The sequence below is a fragment of the Lissotriton helveticus genome, chromosome 3_1 (assembly GCF_964261635.1).
Source record: "Lissotriton helveticus chromosome 3_1, aLisHel1.1, whole genome shotgun sequence".
Lineage (NCBI taxonomy): Eukaryota > Metazoa > Chordata > Amphibia > Caudata > Salamandridae > Lissotriton > Lissotriton helveticus.
This window is the reverse complement of record NC_136061.1, coordinates 1,625,552,580-1,625,579,662: the sequence shown is the minus strand read 5'-3', so window position 1 is coordinate 1,625,579,662 and position 27,083 is coordinate 1,625,552,580. Positions and strand designations below refer to the sequence as shown.

Below are 27,083 nucleotides of genomic sequence, written 5' to 3'. Positions count from 1 at the left end.
CCCTCAACCTCTGCCACAAGCTTTAGGGATGGACTGGCTGCAGTTGCCCATTGGATGACGGATAACTGCTTACAACTGAACGCAGGGAAAACCGAGGTGCTGCTCCTGGGTAAGAACCCCAGTTGTTGGTATGACCAGTGGTGGCCCCCCCTGCTGGGCCCCATCCCTCCTTCTAAATCTCTTGTTAAAAACCTAGGAGTATGGCTGGACTCCTCCCTGGACTACCAAACTCACACCAAAAGAGTAGCAGCTACATGCATCGGGCTGCTGAGAAGCCTTAATTCCATTCTAGGGTTCTTTGACCCCAAAACACGGCAGCTCATAATCCAATCCACCATCCTCTCCCGGTTGGACTATGCTAGCGTACTACTATTAGGCGCAAACAAAGCCGAGACAACCAGGCTTCAGCGAATTCAGAATTCAGCGGCTGGGGCAATAGTCGGCCTTCCCAGAAGATGCTCTGCTAGAGACACCATACATAGACTCCACTGGCTTCCAGTGGAAGCCCGTATTCAATTTAAGGCCCTCACAACTGCTTTCAAAATCCTCAAAACTGATGGCCCCGAACTCCTCCGTCCGCTTCTAACAACCTACACCCCCCAACGCAATCTTCGCTCCATGGGTCAACATTTAGTAGTGGTCCCCCGCACGAAACTCTGCCGTATCGGGGGTCGCTCCTTCAGACTATTAGGAGCAAAACTCTGGAACTCCCTTCCCCTGAACATCCGCCGCCTTGACAACTTGTCCGCTTTTCGCAAAGCAATAAAAACTCACCTGTTCCCACTACTGTAGGCTTCTGCCCTCCCTACCCCCTCCCAGTAGGTTATGCTATGGTTCTTAGCGCCGGGACGCCCCGTTGCTGGGGCAGCTGTCACGCTCAACAAACTCGTAACATAACATAACATAACAAGACACCTTCCACAGTCCCCCGCAACTCTCCGCAACATACACCTCGGACATTGATGGTGACCTGCTCAGGTTGCATGGTCCATCTGACTGCACCACAAGTCACTATCCCGTGGCTGGGTGCCTGTGCCGGCTGCAGTGCATCCGGGGCCACAAACTCTGTGCTGGTGAGGTCCGGGACCCATTCTCCGTAGATATTGGATGGCCCCTGAAGCGTAGGCCTTGGGGTCATCAACACCATTCCTATGTGGCATTGCGCTGTACACAGCCTACGGGCCCAAATGCATCCCACCAGGGCTCACACACCAAAGCAAGTCCAGACCGGCCCAGACGTCGCATCATCGCAGGAGGCACACACAACCACCGCAAGGACCACCTCCAACCGCCATCTGCCAGAGTTGAAACGGTGGTCCTGACAGACTTACAGAGTGGCTCAGGCATGTCGTGGATGCCATCATTGGGCTGATACCCTGCTCAGCACTCCAGGTGCCAGTGACTCAGTGCACCCCAGGTCAATTGTCTGTTGCTGATTGTGTTTTGTGCTGTGGAGCATTTGCACAGCTATGTCACCTCAAATAGTGTGGGTGCCCTGAGATGATAGGGAAGATGATGCTGGTCTAACACACCCCACTGCATCTGCATCTGCATCAGGAACATATCGAAGAGACACAATCCGAGACTTTTTCTTCACATGAGCGCGCTCATCTCAAGTGTCCCAACCCCAGTGCACTGCAACTCATGGACACTTCTGTTTGCATGTTGGCTGTCCTCTGGACTTTCTCTGGCTCACTCTATGTTGCTCAGCAGTTGACTCTGTTATAGATGTGTTTTCCATTTCCATTGCACTGGTGCCCAATTTTCAATGTTTGTCAGCACAAGACATTCTGTGCGGAATGGCTTACACTCACCGCACACACATCCAGCACAGGCGTCACTGTACATGTGGCCCTGCAAATAAAGGGGGCATAGCCAGTTCAACATGATATTTGCGTGTGTCCCTGTTGTCTTGTTGTATGCATGAGGGCCCTGGGCCCTACGACATTACATTTTGCTGTGTACATCGGATGCAGACATGTCACCGCAGGCAGCGGGATGGAGCTTGGACATGTAGCTTTGTCGTCACCCACTCAATTCGTAAGGGGAGTGGTCAGGGCAGTCATACATACAGCCAACATGGGTGTGTGACTGCTATTTGAGCACCCCTGGGCGTGGTTCTGTACTGTGAATGCACATCTGCATGTGTCTCTATGGCAGTGTGGGTCTCCTTAGTGGGGTGTGGGTGGGCCCTGAAGGCATATAGACAGCAAAGTATGTGTCCTGGTTCGCATTCCATGGGTTCGGCTCCCACCCACCCCTGTTGGGCCACCTCCTTTTGGCGTGCTGGCACATGGCATTGGGGTGCCATGTGTGGGTGGGTGAAGTGTCGTGGAGGGTTGCGTGAGATATCCATGGGTTGTTGTAGGGCGTCGGTGTTGACGATGTGGTGGTCCTCTCCGGCATCACTGATGTGTTGTATTCTGCGCTCTGCTGAAGGTATTGTGTGCCCCTCTACGATGTGAAGGGGAGGTGCATGTTGACATGTATGTTGGCACATTGTGCTGGTTTGCATGCAGACTGTATGGCAATGTACATTGTGGCTGTTTGGGGGTGCTGGCTTCTTCTGTGGGACAATGTACATTTGGTCTACATGACGGATGTAAGTTTGTATGCGTACATTTCCATTTCACAGTTTCCGGCTCTGTCAGATGTAGTAGCCATGTTTCTGTGCATGTGCGGAGCCAGTTGTTTTCTCTGTTCTGCAGTGTTGGCTATGTGTGTTGTTGCACGTTGTTGTCAATGTGTGTGTGCTGTTCGTGCTATGTATGTTTGCTGCAGGTTGCCAAGGGGATCTCGGACATGATCCTAGGTGATTATGGGCGTGCAGTGTGCTACACCTCGTTGTGCATTCATGCATTGTGCCAATCTCCCCCCGTCACCCTGGTCCCTGTTTGTTGCAGTCCCTGTTGAGGTTGTGTCAGGTCCTCTCGAGCTGTGTCCGTACTCCCTAGTCCTTGCACCGTCTCCACATTGATGACTGTGGCCTGGGTTTCATCCAGCTCCTGCGGTGGCACTGGACTGCCACCTCTTGTCGCCGTTGCTGCATTCCTGTAGGCAGCGGGTTGGTGCCTGGTTTAGGTAGTCACGTCATGCCGGTGCCTACTGGTCTCCTGGTTTGGCCTCCTTGGCACTCCGAATGCAATCCAGGTGGTCTGCTAGTGTATCAGTTGCTGGTAGTGTTCTGTCACCTCCGTTACGCTGGTCTTGTTTTGCTGCAGTCAGCACCCCGTGTTCCTCTCCCTCTTCTCCTTGGCCTTCCCCGACCCCGTTGTTCCTTGCTGGTAGTCTGTGGGGGTTTTGGGGTTCAAGTTGGCCTCTGCGCTGGGTCAGGTTACATCCATGTTGCTACGACCTTTGGCTTGTTTCTAGTGTCTTTTTTCTGTGGTTTTTATGGTGCATTGTCCCGCCAGACGCGTGGGATTTGCAAGCCTGTGGCTAGTTTTTGCTACTTTGAGTACCGCGGTTGGCCTCATTGCATGTTTTTTTGCGTTCGTGCATCGCATTTTTGCGGCGTTGCGTTGATATTCACATGGACATTTGCTGCGTTATCTGGAGTCTATCGCATGCTACCGCCGCATTGTGAATTCCACGTTGACACAGGTTTATTTTCCCGCGATGGGCTGCTATGTTGAAAGTTGCATTATGCTACTCTTGCGATAGTTATCACCCATTGTTGTGTGTGTTTATATTAGTTCATGTTCCTGGCTAGGCAGATTTAGTCGGATGAGATGCAGATGCATATCTTTCACCCTTTGATGCAAAGCAGACTGATGCCCTTTTCCCCATCTCTCTGAGAGGAGACTCTGTATTCAGTTTTCTTCATGAGAGGTCCTAGTTTATTTCTTTATCTGCAGCTATTTGAACTAAGAATATTTTCTAGCTCATTCTGCTAAAGCTTCATGTTTATGCTTTATTTTTCTCGACACAACTCTTTATAGCCTCCTGACTGACACCTCTATACCCTTTGTCATTTATTTCAACTTTGGCGTGGGATAGAGTCGTTTCTTAGTGAACGCGCTTATAATATTTACCTTGTTAATGCTTATTTTTATATGAATTGGTTCATTCTACTCCTTTTTGATCTTTTGGTGATGATTATGGAAGAAACTACTTAAATACACAAATTAATTACTAAATGGAGATAAAATAAAACCCTTTAACTCAACTAAACTCTCTTTATTGACTGAACTAAAAGTAATGAAAATTGATATGGTTAATATTTAGATTTAATTTAATCTTTCAGCTGACAACAAAGATCCATCAACCCGAGAGAGAGAGATATGCGGTCTTCTTGAGGTTCACTGAAAAAATATTGATGTAAAAAATATAGAATGCAAAAATATTGATTCCCTATACTTAAACAGGTACGTACAAAAATATTGGCAAACAAATATTGATGTAAAAAATATAGTTTATATATATAAAAACTAAAATATTACATATTTAATATGTTAAATAATCAAATTAATATAACAAAATTAAGTTGATTGAATATACATTTTAATAAATATAATAAATAAACTATTAAAAAAAGTTCAACATCAATATTCCCACTCCAGTGAGTGCAACAGTAGGGAAAGTGTTGGTTGGGTAGCTGAGGGGTAAAAATTACTATTCCAACTTCAGTGAGTGCAACAGTATGGATAGTGTAGGATAGCAGAGGGGTAAAAATTTATTTTCCCACTCCAGTGAGTGCAACAGTAGGAAAAGTGTTGGATAGCGGAGGGGTAAAAATTACTATTCCCACTCCAGTGAGTACAACAGTAGGGAAAGTGTTGGACAGTGAAGGGGTAAAAATTACTATTCCAACTCCAGTGAGTGCAAAAGTCTGGAAAGTATTGGATAGTGGAGGGATACAAATTATTATTCCCACTCCAGTGAGCGCAACAGTTGGGAAATTGTTGGATTGCAGAGGAGTAACAATTAATATTCTCACTCCAGTCAGTTCAAAAATAAAAACAAACAGAATTAAAACATATTATAACGTTAAAAAGAAATGACAAATACCAACAAATATTATATTAAATAAAATAAAAATAATTTCCAAACAAATATTTATATTTATAAATTATTCAGAAACAAAAACATCAATTATTACATACATACAGTTTTTTTATTTCCTACGCTATAACACTATAACACCTAACAATTCAAAACCCACATCTAAACTTCCTTAATTAACATAATTAATTACCAATTAAAGAAATATTATCAATGAAAAAACAAATTAAAACTCCTAAAAATTAATAAACTTCCCACACTTTGCCCCTATAATCCACACACCCCCACAGCTAAAATTAAACTGTAAAAAACATAATTACACAATTAAAACTTATTTTCAATTAAGAAAATAATAGTATTTAACAACTAATTATAAAGTAAGTAAAATTAATTTACTACCCACAGTGTACCCCTATAACAATAAAGCCCCCACACATAAAATATAAACAAAAATCATAATTAAAGATAAATTAGTCAGTTAATATTAATAATCAAATAATTTGTAATTAATTACAAATAAATTACTTCCCACCTATTACCCTTTAAGCCCCACAACCCACACCTAACATTGATTACACAAATTCCATATTTAATTTTCAAACAAATTAATATTTATTAACAACTAATTATTAATTAAGTACACATAAATAACTTCCCACCCTTTACCCCATAAACCCCACAACCCACACCTAAATAAATCACACAATTATCATAATTAATTATTTAATATAAATTAACAACTAATTAATTAATTAAACATTAATTATTTCCCACCCTTTACCCCTATAAACCCTACAAACCCACATTTAAAATGAATTACACAATGCCCATAATTAATTTCCAATCAATGAATTAGAATAACTAAGAACTAATGATTAATTAATTAAAATAAATTACCTCCCACCCTTTACCCCTTAAACCCCACAAACCACACCTTAAATAATCACACAATTACCATAATTGACTATCAATTAATTGATTAATATTAATTAACAGCCAATTAATAATTAATTACAAATAAATTACTTCCCACAATTGACAGGATACAATTTAATTAAATAAATACAAATTAATTGTTAATTTATTAAAATTATGTTACTTTCCACCCTATTCTGCTATAAACCCAGAACCCAATACGGAACAGATAAATACCCATTTTATTTAAATTAAAATTCATAACTACTAAAAATGTATCACATGTGTTAAAAAACATTAACAATACATTTACACAAAAATATACCTCACATACTGTAAAATATAAACTAAAATACATAACAATAATTAAAAAATCGATATTTTAAACAACTATATATTTTGCAAACAATAATGACTTCTATATATTTTTTTTAAATATTTCTTACCTTGAATTCGATATTCTTGACCACGATATTCTTATTGTCGATATTTCTGAATCATAATATTTCCAACTCAATAGTCTGTCTCAACACCATTTCTTGTGGATGAGTAAGGAACAAACTGAACACCTTGCCCCATCAAGTTTTATTATAGCTCTCAATTATATTTCCCTGGAAATACACTTTTCAATGTCAAGCACTCTATTTTTAACCGCATGCCTGCGGGCGGAATTCCGCCCGTACGCTGGGTTTTGCGAAACCGCACTTTACGTGACGAGCTGGGCTCGTCATGAGCGTGCGAGGAGGCTACGCCATGACGAGCCCAGCTCGTCATGAGCGTTGAAGGGGTTAATGAGAGACATGTTGATACTAGATACTATTGAACAAGGTTAATCTGTCAGTAATGCTGTCATACTTCTGTAGCTTCATTAAAGCACGCATAGCTGTGTTTTAAATACATTGCAAATACATGACTTGACACAAAGGGAATCCTCCCAGTAGTGCATTGGTATAATCAAATTTAGAACTAATGAGAGATCTGGCAATGCAGTAAGGTTGCTTTGAACTTATTCATTGAAGTGTATGCTTTAATTTCTATGGAAGGAACAACGCAATGCATGCTTACGTAGTTTTTGAGGTTGATACTGTTGTCTTTAAGTTAAGTGCACTGTACTAATGAAGAATTGAACGTTGGGTAACATAGAAATATTAGATCACATACTTAACCTTGTTTGTGACATTTACTGCCAGTGTCCTACATCAGTTGAAATGAATTTATATGTTCATGTCTCAGCAGAATATTGTTGAATATACTTTTCATAGGCAAGGCAATGACCTCGGTCAAAGGCTTTGCGTTCGCCATCGTCAGTTTCAACTATGATCGGCTGACTATGATGCAGCTGGTCAGATTGAAACCGTCCAGACATTCTGCTTGTTTCCAATGGGCTCAAGGTGCCCAGCATCCAGTTGGAACTGCTCGTAATCCGAAAGGACGGGCTTTTCTACCCTTGGAATTACGATGCATGGTTTCCGGCATGGTTTCCATACCAGCCTGTCTGACATGGAAACCATGTCAGTAAGCGTGTGTGGGTATCCCCAGCTGGGACCCCTTGTGTGTGCGGCCTCCGGTGGGGGGCTGAGGAGGCACCTAGTTTCCCAGAGCCTGCAGGGATGAACCAGACCTCTCATTTTCCTTTGGGAGCATGTGTTAAGGCTGGTTTAGAGCCATAATGCATGCTCCCATTGGGAAATGTTGGGATGCGACCGAACAGTGTACGGTCGCATTCTAATGAGGCGGGCAGGACCACCAACCGGATGTCGGTTGGTCCCGTTACAAGACGTGTCAGGTGGAAGCAATTCTGCCCAACATCAAAATCAGCCCCAAAGTGTTGCTTCAGTGCAATTGTTTCTGATCACGGTTATACCTAACTGTCTTAGCAGAATCACTCAAGATCTAACAACATTTATTCTAGAACAGAGAGTGTTCTGAGAAGCTGCATATTGTAGAGTTTTGAGAGATTTTTCTAAATATATTTAGTTGCAACTGATTCATGCTGCTTAATTCTGAATGCCATTATAAACTAATGGGGTAACCCAATCATTGTCCACGGACCTGGGTATCATGTAGTTTAAAAAAACTATTGGTCCTAGACTTATTTATCACGCAATATTGAGTCAAAATACATTTTTGATTCGTAATACAATTTAGGCATGCATAAGATCAGCATAAGGTACTAAGTATACATAAAGCTTCAAATGTGCAGCTTCAAAAAGAAAAACAACACCCTCTGATTCTTCAAGAAACGATCTGTTTTATTCACAGAAACATAATCAGAAGGTTAGCACATTACCATGCTATATAGTAGTTATAGAGAGGTTGCTCCAAAGTGCGGAGGTGAAGGAGTAGCGCTCATGTGTGAAATAGATAAAAGAGATAAAAGAGGATTTCACAGAGTGAAGGTAGATCAAATACAGAAAAATTACAATAATTCTAATCGGAAATGGTTATAAGTAGCATCAACACCAGTTAGTTATGGCCTATCCTTCATTGCTCATTTACTTTGTTACTCTTGATAATTTTCAAACAATTCAGAGAGGGATCATCTGTTGGTTGGTCGGTATAATGGGGGCATAAGGTACAGGCCCACTTGGGGATGAATGTCGATGTTTCAAACCGACTAAGGGGTCAATTATGATGGCGGACGGATCGCCACCGCCATGCAGGCGGTGGTGATCCATCCACCATCCTTGCCCGTCCGCCACCTATTTCCCCCCGCCATATTATAATGGCGGGGGGACCGTGGCGGATGGGAAGACCGTCCGCCGCTTTTCCGCCACGGTCGCAAGGTGACCGCGGCGGGAGAATATAGTGGCGTTGTCTATTAGACACCGCCAGCCATATTAGCATGGGCTGAGGGGAATGCCTTTCCGTGGCGGCAATGCCGCCACGGAAAACGCATATGGTCCTTGCTTTGCGGGCCCCCAGGGTGAAGGGGGCGTGGGGGGTGCACATGTGGGGTACCTATGATACCCCCCTGCGTTTCAAAATAGAACATGGCAGGTACCGCACGGTGCTTGTCATGTTGTGCTTTGAAACACACAACATGCATTTTTTGCATTGCAGCGGGCGGTGCTTTCAGCACCGCCCGCCGCAATGTAAAAAATGCGGGATGCACCTGCCACTGTGGCGGGTGCATCCTAATTCGTGGCACGGGACATCCGCCCCTGTGGCGGACGGTCCTGTCCTCCAACAGGATGGCGGACGGGCTTTGTCCCTCCGCCATCCTAATTGACCCCTAAGTGCATGGAGGGTAATTACATCCTCAGCTTGTGGGTCTTCCTCAGGACAGGGGTAGAGTGGGAGGCAACCTATACAAATAATACTGAAGTAAGATTTATTACCATATTATTTAATTATTCAATTTGTACAGCTCTACGGATCGATATTCTGACCGACCGATTACAATGCCAGATTCCGACAGCCTTTCTGACTCATTGTGTCCGACACTAAAATGCTGCTAGAAACTGACTATGGGGGCCCTTAGGAGGCCCCGCTTTATCCTGAGTCTTCCGGTTAGGGGTTGAGGGGTACCAAGGGGACCCCCCTGTAAAGCTATGCACAGTGTGGCGTGCACCATGGGGTGCCCGCCACAGAGTGCAAGGTTTTCCACATAGAACCATTTTCCCCATAGGAGCCTGTGTTGTCGGTCGGAAACACAGGCTCCCATTGAAGTTAATGGGAGTCCTTCCGAACGTTGTTCAGAAGCATCATAATCGGTCGGTCAGAACCGCCAACTGCGAGTCAGTCGGAACCGAATGCGACAAGGAGTTGGGAGGTTTCGTTTCCAACCGACATCGTAACCAGGCCCTAAATGTTTCCCAATTCGGAATTCAAATATTTTCCATTGTGGTAGGCTAGACATTACACCTAGGCCTAAATCAACTGCGAACTGATACTTCTGGACGGCACCTTTCCTTGGGGCCCTTTGTCCTAAAATTTAAAAAATCGTAACTACAATTACTCTTATTTGATATTAGTTATTTGGTGTTATTTCTGTTCTTAAATGAATTATCTATTTTTAGAAATTGGTTGTGAAACTCTTATTTAGTTGGGTTTTCACTTTTTAATTGTTTTTGTAATAGTAAATACTTAACACACTTTTTCTTAACTCAAGCCCACCCGCTCAGTGCCATAGCTGCCAGGGCATAGATCCCAGGTTTATTGAACTTGTCTGTTATACAGAACAGGATTGTGGTCTTATTTATTTGGAAGTAACGTACATACTCCCCAACTAATAACCTATTTTCTTATAATGGGGAAAAAGAATCATAAATGTAAATTTTCTAAAACTAGGCTAGCTTTCTAAAGAGAATGGTTTATTAATACCAGTGTAAAAATATACAAAACGATACATGTGTCTAATCTTAGCAGGGTCACATTCAAGATGATCTCACCTTAGCATCATTGATTCATTCTTTGGAGAATCACACCCGCAAATCCAAATATGGCCACCACACTGTTCAATGGTGGAGCACTCAAGGGTGGGATGCTTCACTTGATCTTAATAGATGCAGAGAAATCTTTTTATAGGGTCTGCTGGCTATACCTCTGGTACATTGTGGTTCAGTTAGATTTCTGTGCATAGTTTTCACGATATATCTACCTCTTGTGTAAGTGTCCGAATGATGAGTGTTATCTCAGAAGTCATGTGCAGAGGAACTCATCAAGGGTGCCCTATCTCACCTCCATTACTTACTCCTTTTCAAGAGTCATAATTGATTTTGAGTCCCTCAACAGGTAGTTTTTAAAAGGATTGAGGTGCAAATTTGCATATATGCAGATAATCTGTGCCTAGCCATGAAAGCTAGAAAAAGAGTCAGCCACCTTTAGATAGTTTTCTGGATGTCTTTTTAGTAAAGGTAAAATGCAGATTAAAAGTAATAAAGATACAATGATCACTGATCTGTGGTGTGTAGCAAACGCACAGCATCTAGGGAATTAGAGTGCTGCAGTAGTAGGTAATATTGTCTTGATCACTAATAAACCTCAATTAAATCATTTTACAAGATGTTGAGAAATCAGAACCCTCTTTCTAGCAGCTTCTACAATGTGATGTATTGTAGTCAAAACTGCTATACTATTCACATTCCTAGACATCTTTCATCAATTGCCACTTCTAGCACCCAACATTGTTTTCAGATGCCATAAGAAGCTTCATCTGGAGATATCAGAAGCCCGTAGAGCCATATGGCTCTTCATTCTACCACTGGATGGAGTTGACAGAGCCCTGCGTGATTTTAAATTGGGCTGGAATTAGGGGAAAGGATGGCTGCATAAATGACACGAACTTTGGATTTAGCACCAATATACATATTACACATTTTTTGGGGGACTTTCGAGAGACTAGTGTACTTATAACCATATTACCTATATAATAGTGTTACATTGTTGCAATAAATATGCTCTCTGCAAACGACACACTGGAGCCAAGGTTATGCTATATAAAATAACTGCAACAATAATGTATATGCTACATTTCTGAAATATTTTTATGAAGTAATATCATGATCAGTTGATGCATCCAGAGACGTACATTTTATCTACTCAAAGCAGACAAAAAACCTTTCAACTAAATGGTGTAATATATAGCCCTTGTGCACAGTTACTTACCTTGATTTAAAGCTGTCAGGTGGCATGAGTTCAAGAGTGTGAGTTGGTCCATATAGATTCACAACAAATAGTTTTACCGTTGGATTTGTTTGGCCTGCCTGGAGAAAGCAAATAGGAGTGAGCTGTAGCAAACATTGGAAGACGACATTGTTGCTAACGAAATCATTCTATGAACAGCACCTATTTTTACAGGCTGTTTGATTTTATAATAAAAATATATAAACAACACACTGAGCTATTTAGTTAAACCCACATTTGTTTCCTAAATTGCTTTAGCACCAAAAAGGCACAAAATAATATTAATATTCCAATAGGAACTATGATTTAATATATTGGTTTAAAAAGAGTCAAGGTGGTAGATACAGTTTTGAAATATTTTTGGTTAACTTTTAACAGAAGCATGCTCCCAACATTAATTCAATTCAATTCCGACTTTACTCGATCTCAACATATATCATTAAAGATAAACACATTACAAGTGATCTCACAATTTAAAAAGAATAAATAAGGGCAGAGACTATTGAAAATACCTAAAACATTAAAAACATACCAAAATATTACGCTTTACTTAGAATTCAACCCCCTCGGGAAGTACAGTGTTGATAACACCCGGAACATGAAGAGCAACTAATGAGTCACATTGTGTCAGTTAAGATAACCCACTATTTCTTAGTACCAAAGTGCATTTCAAAGAAGGCATCCAGACAAATAGCATATGTTATAATCATTGGATGACCAACATAGCAGTTGTACAACAACATACTCTCGCTCTGTGCTAAAACGTAGTTCAGAAAGCAAACGACCCAATAACACGTGGCATAATCATTTAGTTGCTGAAGAAAGAGTATAGCAGCTTTGCATTTAGAGAACGTATGCCTGCACAACAGGGGCACTATAACATTTCTAGTATTGAATAGATAGTAACTGCAAACAAGCATTTACAACGCAATAGTTAGAACTATTGGCGTTCTGAATGACAATAATTTTTACCCATGTGTTTTGGTTTGCAGTTGAGTGGACACATACAAATTAAGAAACATAGAATCAGGCAGCGCTGTGCTGTACCATGAAGCGCGGCAACTGTGTAGATAAAAGTTATGTGCGCGGTGACCCGTGAAGCGGGTGCCCCGATGAAATAAATGGAGCACAGTGCTACAAACGGAAGTGATGTATTAGGAGAGCCAACCAATGAGGAGGCTGCAAAAAAGACTGATGTACAAGTGAACCAATGGCAAGCTGCACGCAGGATTTCTACATTTATGATAACAGCAAGTCTTCTAGACAGCGCATTCGTGCTACTTAAAAACCTGGCTTTTCCAAAAACTCTGATCTATGTCCCATTCTCCCTCTTCACCAGCCAGCTGACCAAGTGTCTGGATATCTAAAAGCGCCAGGATACCCGTAGGGTGGCAGTAGCGCTATATAAGTATAGATACGATACGATACTTAAGCGCGACCTAAAAATAATATATAATCAGGGCCACTGGAATTATGCAGCAAGGGAGCCCAAAATATGCATCAAACTTTACTAAATTATGCAGCATGAAAATACAAATTGTGAGGCATAATGCAGCACATTTTTTGTGATAGTATGAGTTCATTATATTGTTGTTTTTACCAGTTATTACCGTTTGGTCAAAGGTTTCACCTTATTGATATTAGTTTGACACCGAAATATAGCAATATGCAACTGAAAGGTGAACAGTCAACCAACATGTCACTGCAGTTTTAGTAATGTTTGGTCAGTGTGAGCTAGAAACAATTTTTTCTTGTTAGAATCTGCAATTTATGCAGCAGATGATGGGTTCAGAGGCAAATGCGGCAAATTGATCATTATGTGAACACCGCCAGGGCTGCAAAGTCCCATAATTTCAGTGGCTCTGCATATAGTATATTTTCAATGACGCGGAAGTAACTTAGGTGCAGTGAGAGTATTGTTAGATGTGTATCCATGAGACCTAGGTTCTAATCTTAATTTCAGTCCTTTGCAAATAATGTGAGATTATGGGTATAATTGAAGATCCATATACCTTAAATTGTAAATATTTATAATGTAGATGATGTTGAAACACAACTGTGCGGTATGCTGCCTAGCGCTGCCCGATTATGGTCTACCATCTGCCCTTTTCACCAGTCCTTGAGCTTCACCTCTCCATGACCTGCATGTCCTGCTGCAGCACAAATATTCTCTTCTTAGTTCTCTGTTGCTTGGTGGCACCAAGTAATCACTACTAAAGATAGATGGGTGGATTGGGAGCTTTTATTATCATTGTTTTTTATGTGCCTGCACTATACATCTGTTTAAGCAGTTAAAAGCAGCAGGGCCTGACTCAGCCTTTCATCATTCTGAGGTCACTGCAATGAATGCCATTGGCAGTGGGCACTAATACCACTCATCATCCAAGTACTTCATCCCCATTCATTTTGTGTTGTGCAGTTGTCCAGTAGTTTCATTTTCGTTTTTATTGTAATAAGGTAAAAAAATCATCACAATATTTTACAGACAATACAAAATAATAAAACTGTTTAAAATAAAATACTTTGCTTTTGTAGTTTGTCAATTTCTTAAATGTTCACGTTGTTATTTTAACAATTCGAGATATTAAAACGATTGGCGTCTCAAATGTGTTAATATTTCATTTCCTTCTAATAATGTCCAGTAACTTTCAGCTTAATGGTTATGAAGTGCGTGTGCATGAAGATGACAAATTGAGTTTTATTTTGACTTCTGCAAAGTGTCAGATTGCCATGTTTTTTAAATGTCATATAACTGTCTTGTACTGACACCCATCTGAATGTTTAGTCATTATGCGGACCCGCTTTCTCGTACTGGAACTGTACCCTTGGAGCTCTGTTTGGGTGATTTATCATGTGAGTGTAAAAATTTCAATGGCTTGCAATTTGGTTGAGGGTCCTTAGAGTCAAGGCTCCTCATTATTGCCTTTTGGCAGGTATGAATCCCCCTCCCGTTTAATATCAGTCTTAAAAATATAAGGCGTGGTTTCCTTAATGCAGGACATATGTAAACCAAATGTTTCAAGTATTAGAGAGTGCAATGCTGGATTTTAGCAAGATGCAGTGCTTGGGCCGCGAGCCACTGCCAGTGCAGGCAACGGACACATATGTAGTGTTGCCGGCTGTGGAACGTACCACAGAGGAACACGCCCCCTCCCACTGTTTCCCTGTTGATTACCCCTCTAGCGTGAGGGGGCAGTTGGTTAAGCCCGACGTGTGCGTGGGCAACGTAAGCAAGCAATAAAAGGCCCAGGGCTCTGGGCGTGGTCAGTTAGTTACTAGCCACAAAAGTAAATACATGTGTCCTGTGCCGTCTGTCTGCGAGGCCTGCACTGCGACACCACACTGGCGACGAGGTGGTTGCTATTCCGGCCCCTGCGTGCCCTCCAGCCACCGATTGTTCCTCCACGCCAGCAGGGCGTGCAACGCGCCCCCGGCACCCCCGTGCCGCCTCCAGCCCGGCGTGGCTCACCTGGTGCCTCCGTTTGGCCGGCCGAGGCTCCGTTCGGCGCTGCGTGCCCCCGGTGCGCCTCCGCCCAGCTGCTCCTGCCGCCTCCGGTACTTCGCCGCTCCGCGGCCTTTGACATTGCTGCCAGGTACCCCCGTGACATCTGCCCGCCGCCCGCTGCCCTGTGGTCCGTCTCTGCAGCCTGGCCCTGTCCCGGTGGAGCCCCGTAGGGCCCGCGCATGCGCGGTGCGCACCAAGTACCATGTGTTGTACGCGCTACGTTGCCGGCCTGCGATTCCTCATGCATTGCGCGTGTCACCGGCCCTGCTAAACCTCACGCATCTCGCGGAGATTGCCCCTGGTGTCCTCCTGTTTACCGGCAAGTCCTCTACAGTCCCTGGCGCCTGTCTGCACACCGCTAGTGCCTATTTCGCTAGTCCACAATGACTAACATTCCACCTCTGGAACCGTTTGATGTCACCGGCAGCCCCCCTTCTCAAGCCACCCGGTGGAAGAAGTGGGTGGAGCGGCTTGAAGTCTATTTCGTCGCAGCTAATGTTGCTGTGACCCACCAGCGCGCCATGCTGTTGCACCTGGGGGGAGAAGCCATTCATGACATCTCCAAGGATATTACGGAAGGTGCCCCGCCCCACACATACAAGACCCTGCGGGATGCCATCACGAAGTACTTTGAGCCCTTCACCAGTGCAGATTACGAGCGTTTCCTGCTCCGTCAAGCGCGACAGCTCCCTGAAGAATCCGTAGATGTTTTCTACGCTCGGCTCAAGAAACTGGCCAGCACGTGCACACTCCCGGATGCGGAGGATGAAATTCGCGCCCAATTTATCCAAGGGTGCGCATCCCTGAAACTGCGCGAGAGGGTGCTAGAAACGGATGTCATGTCCATGCGCGACATTCTGGCCCTAGGGCGGTCTAAAGAACTCTCCAAAGCCCGTGCAGCCCACATGGAACCGAAAGCTGCTGTAACAGTCAAGACGGAACCGGTGTGTGCCATCAGGTCGCAACCCGCGGACGACCGGACGAGACACCCCAGAAAAGGACGGCCGAAACAGGCCCAACCCGCGAAAAATGTGGCGTGCATGTGGTGCGGGGGTGCCACCCCCCACAAAGGCGCCTGCCCAGCCCAGGGCAAAGTCTGCAGCGCGTGCGGCAAGGCCAACCATTTTGCGAGCGTCTGTCTCTCGTCGCAAAGGAAGAAGCAAGGTGCTCCTCCCAGGAGAGTGCGTCAGATGGCACCGGTGCCAAACACACCAACGAGCAGTGACATGGACGACGACAAAGAAGACGCTGCATCCGTCCATGTGGTGCGCATGCTCAACACCTTAGCAGCCATGTCTTCAGCCGAACCGATGTGCACCGTCCAAGTACATGGCCAAACAGTCAGAGCCCTCATCGACACAGGCGCAACGATAAATCTCATGGCCGCGAGTGTCTACCAGGACCTTGAAAATGCGCCAACGCTCCACCCCACGAGAGTGCAAGTGTTTGCCTACGGTACCCGGCGCCCCCTGCGCCTGTGCGGAGTATTCCGGACAACGGTGTCCCACGACTCAACACGGCTACAGGCGAAAATCTACGTCTCCCGGGAAGGATTTGGCTTCCTCCTCGGCTGCAAAACAGCACGAGAGCTGGGGCTCATTCACTTCGCTTTGACCGTACAAGCCCAAGGTTTGGACCTTCTGGTGTCGGAACATTCCTCGCTATTCGAGGGCATCGGATGTTTAAGAGGCCCCCCTGTCCAACTCCACATTGACCAGTCAGTGGCCCCAGTAGCCCTCCGGCACAGACGGATCGCCTTTCACCTCCGGCCCAAAGTCGAAGATGAGTTGAGGATGCTTGAACAAGCCGGCATCATCGAACGGGTGACAGGACCCACACCATGGGTATCCCCATTGTAGTTGCCAAGAAGCCAAAGGAGCCCGAAGCCGTAAGGATATGCGTGGACATGCGCCTCCCCAACCTTGCAATTAAGAGAGAACGTCACCTGACGCCAACCATCGACGACATCATCGGGGAACTCGCAGGATTCAAGTGGTTCTCCAAGATGGACCTGAGGTCGGGATACCATCAGATTCCCCTTCATCCAGACTCCCGCCCGATCACGACCTTCTCTACCCACGCAGGCCTGTGGAGGTATACGAGACTCAACTTTGGCATCTCGAGTGCAGCCGAGGTGTTCCAGAATATCATTCACAATGTCTTACAAGACCTCGACGGAGTGCTCAACGTGAGCGATGATATTCTGGTACACGCCCCGACCCTAGAGGAACACCTCAGACGCCTCCAGGCAGTATTCAATCAGCTAAGGGAGCGAGGTCTAACACTTCACAGAGACAAATGTGAGTTCCTCCGCAAAGACATCAGCTTCTTTGGGTATAAGTTCTCCGACCAAGGAGTAGGGCCTGACCCAGACAAGGTGAAGGACATACACGATGCGCCAGCACCCGAATCTGTCACGGCTGTCCGCAGTTTTCTGGGCATGGTAACATACTGCGGGCGTTTCATCAAGGACCTGTCCGACCTGACAGGGCCCCTCCGCGACCTCACGAAGTCTAATGCCACCTGGACGTGGGGCCCGGAACAACAGGAAGCGTTTGAACAAATGAAGGCAGCCCTGTCAGCAGACACCACCCTGGCCTATTTCAATCCGCAACATGAATCGCAGCTGCTAGTGGACGCCAGCCCCACAGGCCTTGGGGCCGTCCTATCGTAACAACAAGCATGCGGAGAATGGGCACCAGTAGCGTATGCCAGCCGCACACTGACGCCCACCGAACAACGCTATTCCCAGATCGAAAGGGAGGCCATCGCCATTCTATGGGGGTGCCGCCATTTCCACATATACCTTTATGGACATCCTTTCTCAGTAATCACCGATCATAAGCCCCTCATACCGTTGTTCCAAGGCTCATCTTCTCGTCCACCTCCGAGAATCGAAAAGTGGGTTTTACAGTTGCAGGAGTTCCAGTTCACAGTGGAGTTCCGGCCGGGCACACGGAACCCAGCAGATTATCTCACGAGGCATGCCCGTCCAGTCACCGATGCTGAAGCAGCCGAAGCAGCAGCCACAGAAGAGTACGTCCGGCTCATCGTAGAACGGTCACGACCACGGCCTATGTCTTTGGAGGAGGTGGCGAGTGCCACCAAGAACGATGACTGCATCCAAATAGCGATCCGCGCCCTAGAGTTGGACGATTGGAAGGCGCTACAAAGCCCAGCATCTTTCCGCACCCCAGACGCTCAAGCGGCCCTAAAAGCACTGTATCAAGTCAGGCATGAACTATCCATCTCGGCCGAAGGATGCCTCCTGCGAGGCCCTCGCCTGGTACTGCCCAGCAGCCTCACCCAACGAGCTGCTTTGCTAGCCCACGGGTCGCACCAAGGGATCGTCAAGTCCAAGAGCAGACTCCGGAGCAAGTTGTGGTTCCCGGGGCTCGACAAAGAGGGTGAGGAAGTGGTCCAAAGTTGCCCAGTGTGCCTAGCAACGAGCCTACCAAACCCGCCAGCACCTGTGATCACTGAGGAAGGGCCAACGTCCCCATGGGCACGAGTAAGCGCAGATTTCGGCAGTCTCTCCGGGGGCAAGTACATGCTTGTAGTGGTGGACGACTTCTCTCGCTATCCAGAAGTAGAAATTGTAACGTCAACAGCGGCATCTGAGGTAATCCCGAAGTTCGAGAAGATTATTGCCACCCATGGGCTCATGGAAGAGGTCCGCACTGACAATGGACCCCCATTCAACGGCAGTGAGTTCACAGAGTACCTGCAGAGCCACAGTATCAGACATAGACGGATCACTCCAAGGTGGCCTCAAGCCAACGGTGAAGTTGAAAGGCTGATGAGAACTCTGAATAAAACAATCCAAATTGCAATAGCCGACGGCCACTGTCTGGAGCTGGCTATCTATCAGTTCCTCCGTGAGTATCGCCTGACCCCACACTGCACCACGGGAGTGTCTCCGAGCCGACTCTCTTTCAACAGGGCTATAACCGACACCATTCCACACCACCCGTCGTGGGAGCTAGCCCAGATCCCCAAGAACCGGTCCATGGAACAGCGCGCCAAGAACAACCAGAAGGCGTCCCGGAAACGGAGGGCAGCAGACAGCCCGATCCAGGTTGGAAACCTGGTCCTGGTAAAAGATCGCCATCCTGGCGGGAAATTCCGTCTGCCCTTTGAACTTGATCCCTGGAGAGTGACGGAGGTAAATAGGACAATGGTCACTGCCGTCAAAAATGGAGAAACCGTGACAAGGAACATTTCGTTCTTTAAACGAACACCCGAAGCAGGAGGAGACCTGGAACCAGACAACTGGCATCTGATCCCCCAGCGCCAACCGTCAGAGCGGACGGACGCAGACACTCGGGCGAGCCAAGCCCGTGACTCCACTCCAAGGGAAGAAGAACCAGAAGGACCAACGGAAGATCCCAACTGCAATGACAGAGAGACAGGAGACCAGTCCCAGACTGCGGCAGAAGAGCGAAGCCAAACGAGATACAGTCTACGTCCGTGGCCCAAGCCTTCCCAGAGGTATCGGGACTTCGTGGCCCAGTGTTGGCGCTGAACTGATCAAGACAGCTGACCCCGCCGAGAATAAAGTAAGACTGTTCTGATTTGTACCCCTTGTCATTTTCCTTTCAGGAACTAAGTCAGAGACTATTGGCGAACTTTGTTAAGCATAACCTGCTATATCCATCGCCGCACCACTAGTGACTATGAAAAGACTTTTGTGTACTGTTGTATCCCAGTTTGTTTCATCCCTAGGCAAAGGAGGAATGTAGTGTTGCCGGCTGTGGAACGTACCACAGAGGAACACGCCCCCTCCCACTGTTTCCCTGTTGATTACCCCTCTAGCGTGATGGGGCAGTTGGTTAAGCCCGACGTGTGCGTGGGCAACCTAAGCAAGCAATAAAAGGCCCAGGGCTCTGGGCGTGGTCAGTTAGTTACTAGCCACAAAAGTAAATACATGTGTCCTGTGCCGTCTGTCTGCGAGGCCTGCACTGCGACACCACAACATACACAGCAGAAGGCACTTAGAAAGTCGCAGGCCTCTGCCTGACCCCTGAAGGCCGAAGTTGCTGTTTTCCTGCAAGAAGTGAAAAGCCCTCTGTGTGTGTTCAACATCAATACCGTGCATGTTATGGGGGGAGGCTGCGGGCTGGAGGAGTGGACCTGTTTGCTTGTTTATTTATTTATTTATTTTTATTTTATTTATGCGTTTTTATATAGCGCAGACTTTACCCGAAGGTGTCAGAGCGCTTCAAAATAGGAACAGAACTGATACATAAGATCATTACAAGTGAGCAAAATACAAAAGCAAACGTTACATTAAATGAAGCAAAAATGACAATCGTGAGCCAACAAAATACAAGAGGTAGCAAACGGTGCATTACAGAAGGAAAAAGTGACGTGTGCAGGTTACAAAAGCGTACAAAATACAAGTAGAGGAATGCTGGCAGTAATAGAAGCTGTCTGTGTGAAGTTAACCTCTTCTACGCTCATGACGGAACCGTTCCATCACGAGCCACAGGTGGGCTGTGCTGGTGATGGAACGGTTCCGTCACGGCCCTGCCGCCGCGCCTGCGCGGCGCGAATTCCGCGCCTGCGCTAACGTTCTGAAGAACGGTGGGGCCGTGCCGGAACCGTTCCGTCACAAGCACAGCTCACCCGCGTGCCGTGACGGAGCGGTTCTGTCACAAGCATGGAACTGCCGCGGGGCCGCCCCACCCCCTTAGTGCTGCGGCGAAATAGCCGCCGCAGCAACGTGGTTAAGGTGGCTGAGTGGGTTGGGGGTGCCCTGCAGAGATCTGTCTGTACAGTGCAGGCTGTGGTTGTCAATTCTGGCTGGCTATCATCCACTTGAGATTGATGAGGAGGAAGTTTTGACTTGGGTGGGACTACATTTCCAAGGCAGTTCCGATTGTTGATGAAAGTGTTAATCTAAAAGGAGGCTCTTTGTATAAACCTTTACACAGACATAGTGAAAACACTATTTGTAAATGTTTATACGAAGAGCTGTCTTTTAGATTAACATTTTCATCAACAATCGGGACTGCCTTGGAACTGCAGTAAATATTGCCCTGCTGATGGAATAAAGTCATATTACCAACCCTTGCTGACACTGCACCATACAACAAACATAAAATGTGCATTACAGGGAACACACTGCCTGTAGCTCACAGTGTGAACAGATTCACTTCTTGGCACACTGCTGTAATGAGTATTATAACACCCTGTTTCTGTTTAAGGCGCATGACCCATCCCTGTGGAATTCAAGCTCTGTACTAATTACACAAAAATGGTTCTCATTATATTCATAACTAAATGACATGAACATTGGGAAGAACCTGTGCTGGGTCTCGAATATTTGACTTTTAAAGCAAGCATGCCATACTGTGAAACAGGCGCTCCACCAACTAAGTATTTCCTCCCCACTGCGTCAATGCCACCATGCATGGTGTGTGCAGTGTCACAGCAAGCACTCCTGGACACTGATTGAGAAACTTGCGTGCCTCCATATATATCACAGACCCCTCAGCAACCCCATTGACAACTCCCAACTGTGTTAACTTTATGCTGAACTTTCTTTAGTCCAAGGTCAAAGGTTAAAGATTAGAGGCTCTCATATCCTTCTAATGTACCCGATGACACCAATAAAATGAGAAAACAATGGAAAGCTGAATGTAAAGGAACCAAATATGAAGGGTGGCTATCATGGAGAGTGTCTCAGCTTGCGCTCTTTCAAGCGGAAATGAAAGAGAGCCTACTACCAACTTCGCCGTAACAACTGCATTGAAAATACAACTTGCGCAAACAAAAACGCCGGGGATTTGATGAATAAATAAAAAAAAGAAATTAAATAACTGCGGAACAGCTGTTTGACACAAGTGATAATTGTTGTAATACCAAGCTGGAGCAGGAACATACCAACGGAGCTCGAAGCGGAGGGAGTGAAAGGATAAAAGAGTTCTTAAAAAAACAACAGAAAGACAACAGAGTAAAGATAGGGGAGGTTAGGCGCTGCTGCCGGGGAGGACACAAGTTACAAGAAGGTGGGACACTGAAGATGGATTAACCAATAGGGAGGGAGCCTTTTTTGAAGGACAATTGAAGTGAGCAATAAAAAGTCAATGGGTAGGCTTTATGCCGACAGAGAGAATACTTAATGTCTCGAGAGACAGCGCATGAGCTGCATGCGTTGCCTAGCCTCGACCTCAAAAGACAAAATACAGTAACGATCTTTCATCACTTACGTATATCAGAAGAGGAGTATTGCCCTAATGGAAATCATATCAATCAACAAATCGTATTCATTATAAATCTAGTCCGCATATCTCATTCATATACATTCTGTTTAAAAACTGAGGGGTATATTCACAAGAACGTGTGATAACTACCGCAAGAGTAGCGTAATGCAGCTTTCAACATCGTAGCCCATCGCGGGACAATAACCCAGTGTAAACGTGGAATTCACAACAATGTGGTAGCCTGCGATAGACACCAGATAACGCGGCAAATGTCCATGTGAAAGTCACAGCCATGCCGCAAAAATGCGATATGCGAACACAAAAAACATGCGATGAGGCAAATCGTGGGACAAAAATCAGAGAAAACCAGCCACAGGCCTGCAAATCCCATGCGTCATGCGGGAAAATGCACTATAAAAGAAAGGAAAAAAAATATTAACCAATTCTAACTGCGTAGCACCATGGATGCACCCGGACCGAGTGCAGAGGACAAGCCAAACCCCACAAGCCCCACAGAGGACCAGCATGGAACCCAGTGTTTGGGGAAGGGCAAGTAGAAGAGGAAGACGGGGTTCAGTCCGCAGGCAGACTGGATCATCGTCATGGAGGTTATAGGACACTATTAACAACTGTTTGGCACCTCCACTACGACACTAGCAACCCAAACGGAAATATGGCAGGCAATCGTCATCAACGTCAATGCAGTTGTAGTGTCGATTAGGTCACTGGAGGAGGTCAAGAGGTGCTGGCATGAAGTGCACAGCCAAATCAAGGAGAAGCTCTCCGCCAATAGGAAGGCAGCAAGGGCGACTGGAGGTGCGAGCCCTGCAACACAGGAGGAGCTGGATGACCTGGAGGAAATGGTGGCTACAGTCAGCAGTGTGGAGACGGTGGAAGGAATTGGGGGCCTAGACACAGCACAATACGACCTGACCCAACAGCAACAGGGTGAGTAATGTCCAGGGACGGGGGGACGGGGGAGATGGGCCCAAAGGCAAACATGCACTAGAATGTGTAGCACACTGCACACCCACAATGATCGTGGAACATGTCACTGATAGCCTTGGCACACTGCAGCACACACAGAAACTCCAAGTAAGCCCCCGTCCACAATGTGCACAAAGGGACTCCCTCCATATCACCAATACCACAACCGACCCATGCACATGTGCTGAACCAGCAAAGCAGCAGCTCTGTGACCCACACTGACTATGCAAGTAACACTGCATGCCCGATAGCATGGAAGCAGCCCAGAAACATGAGATGGCCCACAAATCAACATGGAGGTAGCGCAGTGCGGATCACATCCGTAAAGGAGTACGTCACACTCTGAGATGTCCACATGCACATACAATCCATGCCGTACAATACACGCAGCAGACGATCAATGCACCAAGCCACAAAATCTGTCCATGAGCACATATGACCCAAGTGAAAAACAAACCAGGGTCGAAAAAGCACACAATTCAAAGGCACACGACCTCAAAGGGAGAAGAACACACAAAATCTGAGTTGCAGGGGCAACTCCCCCACGATGTAGCACACACACATAGCAATCACAGAACATCAGCAATGATGGCAATGTGGTACAAAGTGGAACACCAACAGCATAGGCCACGGCTCACAACAGGTCCAGCATGTGCGTAGTAACTGTCCACTCACATCTGGCATTGACTGACACTGTGTGATGAAAAAGCACGGGTACTACCACACATCCGTCATGTGACAATGTACATTGGCATACAGTCTGAATGTTAACATCTGCAAAAATCCAAAATACATGTGTAACTCTGTTAACCTGCATCTCACCTTTCACATTGTAGAGGGACAAACAACACCCCATCCTCGCGAAGAAGTGTGGGTCGACTCGGTGGGCAGGCATGGTTTCTTTTTAGGAAAGGTCCTCCTTCAGGTACATTGGAGGCTAGGCACAAAATATTTGAAAGGCGTTGGTTTTCCCATGATATAACGTGCATCTCCTCACCGAGGGTTGTAGGTAGCTTCGCGTCGTGGAAAGGCCTCCTCCGTGAGGCAAGGCTTCGAAGGTTTAGATGGACACGCGCTGAAGGTACGCAGTGGAAAACGTTGTGGGGGACATAAGGCTCGGCTATCTCATGCCCAGCAGTCACACCTAAGTACCACTCACACCCTGCTGCTTGCTCGCTTTTCAAAAAAAAATATTTTTAACCCGCACTTAATTATCTATCTGCACAGTACTTTTTAAACCGCTACCTTACCTCCTGTACTTCCCGCCTGCACCGCGGTCCATCACGGCGCTCTCCCGATTGTTGTGGAGGGTGCAGGCTCACGCAGGAAAGCAGTCTTTCCTCGCTGCCAGTTGGGGGCGGAGCACCGCGATTAGTGCTGTGTCTCCACCTATAACTATCAATGTGCTTCCCGTCGTGCAGCGGACGAGCGCATCGGGTGCACCAAATGCAATGCGGGAGATACCTGCAGGGGCCATGCACCCTGCAGGTATCTCCCGCCGTTACACATCAATGGAGCTTAAATCTCTCCAGGGAAAATGGCCCATTCACCCAGACCTTTTCAGCACTTTAAACACCGTCGGAATTCTGTCACTTAAAAACACCACCTACGACTCCTCCTCCGACCCTCTTCCCCACACACTCCTTCGAGCCCAAGGGTTTCCCACCCTAAAATCCCCCCCCATTTTTCCAGCCCTAATCAAGACCGCTTATCCATATGGTATCTTAACACCCGGTCGCTGGTCAAGCACCAGCTCGAGGTTTTTTATCTTTTAGACTCCATCAAGCCAGACATTTTGCTCTTATCGGAAACATGGCTTTCATCCGATTCTACTCTGGACATACTGGCCGCCATCACTGATAACTACTATATCCTCCAGGCAAATAGGCCAGAGGGCAAAGTGGGGGGAGGAGTTGCAGCCATCATCTCCCAATTCCATAAATTAACTTCCCTCACCACCTACAAAATTCCCTCTGTCGACTTCTTGTTGTTCAAACTTGAATTCAAAAGTCTCCCTTTAACCTGTGCCCCATTTTACAGGCCACTCGCCCACTTGCCGAATTTTCTCCAACTATTCAGTAGCATGACAGCTGGGGGTGTCCTGACCCCAGGACACCCCCACGCCGCACGGCTCGCCAGCTGTGACCCCGGTGCCCCCTCGCTGCTGCTCGCTCTTCTAAGCTGCTCCTGTCCTCATTTTTGTGCCCCTCGTGATTGTACTTTCTCTCTGCCTCACTGCTGGTAATGTGATACTGTGCTTGTAGTGATATTGTGCGTAGTAGTCATTGTCCCCTCTGGTGTGCCCCCCCGCTCCCCGCTTCCCGCCGCTGCTCCCTCACGGCCCTGCCCCATTTTCTCTTCCCACCTCCCAGCTGCTCCTCCCTCCCACTTAGCCTCATATAGAGCCAGCGCGTACGCGCAGCGGACACGCGCAGCGGGCGCGCAGATTGTGCGCCGAAAGCGCGCCAAAGGCAAGCCCTTCTACGCCCGTCCACGCCTGGGCCGCACCCAGCGCCATGACCCCTGGCCCCCGCAGATGCCAGACCACACGACGGACATACGACGCTGCCACCCTCAACGCACTCAAAGCCGACCGGAACCCCGCCTGCTACCGAGCCACCCCGAAACGCACCCACGGACCCTTTACCTGCCAAGCCTGCAAGTTCACCTGCCTCCGGACCTGCACCGCACCCGCCAAGCCGAACACCAGCGCCAACCACCTCAAGTGCATCCTGCTCAACACCCGCTTCGTCCACAGACACGCCGTCGAACTCTGGAACCTGCTCGACACAACATCACCAGACGTCGCCTTCCTCACGGAAACCTGGATGAACGCCTCCTCGGCGCCCGACATCGCCATAGCCATCCCAGACGGATACAAGATCACCCGAAGGGACCGCGTCAACCAGACTGGAGGAGGCATCGCCATCGTGCACAGGAACCACATCCGCATCACGACCAACTCCGACGATACCTTCACCGCCGCCGAACACATCCACTTCCAGATACACACCGACCCGAAGCCGACCCTCAGATGCACCCTCATCTACAGACCCCCAGGACCATGCACACAATTCAGCGAAGACATCACAGACTTCATCAGCCCACACGCCCTCACCTCCTCTGACTACATCCTCCTAGGGGACCTCAACTTCCACCTGGAGAACAACAACGACAGCAACACCACCACCCTTCTGGACAACCTCGCAACTGGTGAACACCTCCACCCACTATGCCGGCCACACGCTTGACCCCGTCTTCTCCTCCAGCAAGCACATCTCCTTCAGCCACACCACAGGACTACACTGGACGGATCACCGCTGGGTCCACTTCAGCTTCAGGAGAACCACGACCCACCACCACCCGCAACAGGTTCCCCGCAGGAGCTGGAGCAAGATCACCGCCGACCAGCTCATCACCTCCCTCAGCCAGAAACCTCCCACCAGCACAACGGACCCCAACGAAGCAGCCCGCATCTTCACACAGTGGCTCACCGACTGCGCAGATGACCTCGCAACACTGAAGAACCCTCCCAGCAGACCCGGCAGCAAGAAAGCCTCGTGGTTCACAGACAAACTCAAAAACTCCAAGAAGAACTGCCGCACCCTCGAGAAAGCCTGGCGCCACGACCAGACCACAGAAAACATGACTGCCTTCAAGAACGCCACCAACAAACACCACCAGCTGATCCGCACCACCAAAAGGACAACATTCAATGAACCACTGGAAAACAACACTCACAACAGCAAGGAACTCTTCAGCATCGTCAAAGAGTTCTCCAACCCCAGCGCCGGAAACAACGACATCACTCCCTCGCAAGACCTCTGCGACTCACC

The 27,083-nt window shown here is 47.0% G+C and overlaps 1 protein-coding gene across 2 annotated transcripts in view; it reads right to left on the bottom strand.

Annotated features, from left to right (window-relative positions):
- DPP10 (dipeptidyl peptidase like 10) overlaps positions 1 to 27,083 on the bottom strand; it is a 1,755,202-nt gene that overhangs the window by 430,810 nt on the left and 1,297,309 nt on the right. For both annotated transcript variants that reach the window (XM_078683981.1, XM_078683980.1), the window contains exon 10: positions 11,530 to 11,627. In XM_078683981.1, coding sequence (XP_078540107.1) covers positions 11,530 to 11,627 — 98 coding nt within the window. The remainder of the gene's footprint in view (positions 1 to 11,529; positions 11,628 to 27,083) is intronic.